The 2,955-nt window shown below is 27.8% G+C and overlaps 3 protein-coding genes across 3 annotated transcripts; all 3 read right to left on the reverse strand.

Moving 5' to 3' along the window:
- Positions 1-54: 54 nt before the first annotated feature.
- ENU1_019070 (hypothetical protein) lies at positions 55-487 on the reverse strand (the record flags this gene model as incomplete). Its single annotated transcript, XM_008856941.1, has 1 exon — positions 55-487. A coding segment is annotated over one exon (433 nt), but the record flags the coding sequence as incomplete, so codon positions are not given.
- Positions 488-652: 165 nt separating this feature from the next.
- On the reverse strand, positions 653-1,903 carry ENU1_019080 (Actin, putative; the record flags this gene model as incomplete). Its single annotated transcript, XM_008856942.1, has 1 exon — positions 653-1,903. One exon carries the CDS (start codon positions 1,901-1,903, stop codon positions 653-655), a length of 1,251 nt encoding a protein of 416 aa, XP_008855164.1.
- A 216-nt stretch (positions 1,904-2,119) lies between these two features.
- ENU1_019090 (hypothetical protein) lies at positions 2,120-2,674 on the reverse strand (the record flags this gene model as incomplete). Its single annotated transcript, XM_008856943.1, has 1 exon — positions 2,120-2,674. One exon carries the CDS (start codon positions 2,672-2,674, stop codon positions 2,120-2,122), a length of 555 nt encoding a protein of 184 aa, XP_008855165.1.
- Positions 2,675-2,955: the final 281 nt, after the last annotated feature.

A 2,955-nucleotide genomic window follows, 5' to 3' on the forward strand; every position in this document is an offset into this window, starting at 1 on the left:
TTTTTTTAGTATCAGTGTGATTAGAAATGAAATTATAAGCATTAGATGCTTCACTGATAGAGTTATATTCACAAAGATAATCATTACCATCTTGAGTAATTGCTCTTACTTTTCCAAAGAAACTAAAATAATGAAGAACAGACTCAAAAGTAGTGTTTAATAAATGTTTTAATCGGATAAAATTCAAAGGTAAATTTGAGATGATTTGATAACCAAATTGAACATATAAATATCTTCCACAGAATTGTTTTGAATGAACTTTATGAAAACACACAATAGAATCACTTACTGAATTAAATTGAACAACGACAAAATGAAGATGAAGACAAGTGAAATCAGTAGAAGTAATTTTGATATCAGAAGGGAATAATAATAAAAATTGTGATTTATCGAATATTTTAGGGACATTATAAACAATTAAATGAAGAGTAGGATAATCTAATGAAGGATGTAATTCCAAGAATTCTTTAACTAATTGATGAGCCATGAATGTAAATTAAATCAATACATTCAATTTAAAAAGTTAATTTTTTAATAATAATAAATTGATTCTTAAATAATATAATTTTTATTATAATTTCTTTTATTTGAAATAAATAACAAAAAATAATTTAAAAAAGATTTAATGATGGAAAAATGTTACTTAAAATGTTTAGCAAGCAACAAAAACGTGATTGTAACGGCAAATTGATGGTCCTTTTTCTTCATATTCTGCCTTAGAATGACAGTGTTGAACAAAAACTGGAAGTTCTGCCATAACAGAACCACCATACCAAACAGCATATCGTTGATATGGATATGAAACTACATTAACTTCCATTGGTTTTGGTGTTAATTTACCACCAGACAATTGAACAGCTTTTTGAGTACGGAAATCTGTAAATCTTCTAACATCTCTTTGTAATCTATGTCCAAAACCTTTAAACATAGTAGAACCACCTGATAAAATAATATTCTTATAAAGATCTCTTCTACAATCAATTGGACATGATTGAATAGAATCATCAACAAGATCTGCTAATGGTGTAGTAAAATCTGATGAGAAAATTTCTGGATTAAAGAATAATTCTGGTGCAAGGAATTGTTCATATCCAACATCAAATGTATATGGTTTCTTTGAAATTGGATCAATGGCTTGATGTTTCTTAAATGATGATTTTGGATCATTTCCTGAATCCATAATACTAAATTCTTTACACATGTCTTTAGAAACAAATGAATAATTTTCTTTAATTGTTCTTGCCATTTCCATACGTTCAGATGCTGGAATTGGTTCTTCTCTTTCAACAAGCATTTGTTGAATAAATGCTGTAATATCTTTTCCAGCTAATGGAATGCTTTTAATTGATGATCCAATAACATATCCATCAGCAACAGGAATAATATGAGTAACTCCATCTCCTGAATCAATAACTGTACCAGTTAATCTTGCATTTGCTGGATTATTATCTTTTCTAGACCATGATGCAACAATAGCTAAAACTGCTTGAACTGCAATATACATTCCTGGAACATTAAATGTTTCAAAAAAGACTTCAGCTAAATATTCACGATTTTCTGGTGGGTTCATTGGTGGTTCAGTTAAAAGGAAATAATGGTCTTGTGGATCACATCGAAGGTATTTAAAAATGGCTTGTTCCCAATACATTTCCATTAAAGTCCAATTTTCGATTTGTCCATGTTTTAATGGGAATGTTTTTGTATATGATTTTGGTGCATTTTCAGCTTCTTGTCCAATATAAAAATCAAAATCTTCTGTAGATTTTGTTGCTGTGTTTAAATCTGCTTTTGAATCAACTGCAATTAATGATGGAATTAAATAACTTGGCTCTGTATTTCCTGCATATCCTATTTTTGTATATCCCGTACCGTTATCAAGAACTACTGCTGGAAGTGTTGACATTTCTCTTGTGTTAATTTTTTGAAGTTCTAGTTCGACTTTAATTGTTTTTTTAGTTCTTTCGCTGCTTTTCTTCTATTTTTTAGTTCCTTTTTTCTTTATTTTCTTCTTTATTTTTTTGTTATTTATATTATTTTTTGTTTTTCTTTTATTAAATTTTTGTTAAATATCTTTTTGAATAAATAATCAATAACAAAAATTAAATTCAATTTATGTTGTTTATAACATTTGTAGAACAATAACTCGTTCTGTATGAAATGGTTGTGGAAACATACACCCAATTAATTCATTGTCTTTAATCTTTTCATAACTCCTTGATAAATTCTTACAATATCCTTTTTTAGATGTTGGTTTGTGAACATAAACTCTAGAAGCTCCATATCCAAAATCAAATAAACAAGGGTCATCCATTTCATGAAGTTGTATAGAACCTCTTTTTCCATTAATTAATTCAAATTTCTGTGGGTCTTGAATTCTTCCATTAGAATTTAGTGTGAAAATGAAATTATGACAACTTTTATTCTTTTCAAAGTCAGGAGAATTAATATCTAATGTTGTGATTGGAAGTTCACAATATGTTCCATAGACATTTCCGTAATCTCCAAAACAAATAAATATTAAATGAGGGATGTTCATAATAGTTTTATTAAATCTTAAGTTAGAAATGCCATTTACAGCAGTGTCGAAGATTTTTTTATATCCGCAATGTCTATTTGTCCATTGTGCAAAATATTTACTATGTCTAACAACCATTTCTTGTTGTTCATCAGTCATTAGTCTTAAAAGTAATTGACTTATTAGTGTGGACTTTCTATTGCGAATATTGAGAATGAAGAACCTTCTTGTTGTAATGGAACTTTCTAATGAATCTTTTTCTTATTCTTACTCTTTCCAAATATAGCAATAATCTAAGATGTTATAACTATTCAACAGCAAAGAATTTAATTTTATTAAATTAGCTCTCTTATCAGTATTTATTGCATAATAGTGTTTGAAACATCTTTCAAATCATCTGTTGATAGCTGATTGTCTTTTCTTATTGATGAGATAAAAAA

The sequence above is a fragment of the Entamoeba nuttalli genome (assembly GCF_000257125.1).
Source record: "Entamoeba nuttalli P19 unplaced genomic scaffold asmbl_2318, whole genome shotgun sequence".
Classification (NCBI taxonomy): Eukaryota; Evosea; order Mastigamoebida; family Endamoebidae; genus Entamoeba; species Entamoeba nuttalli.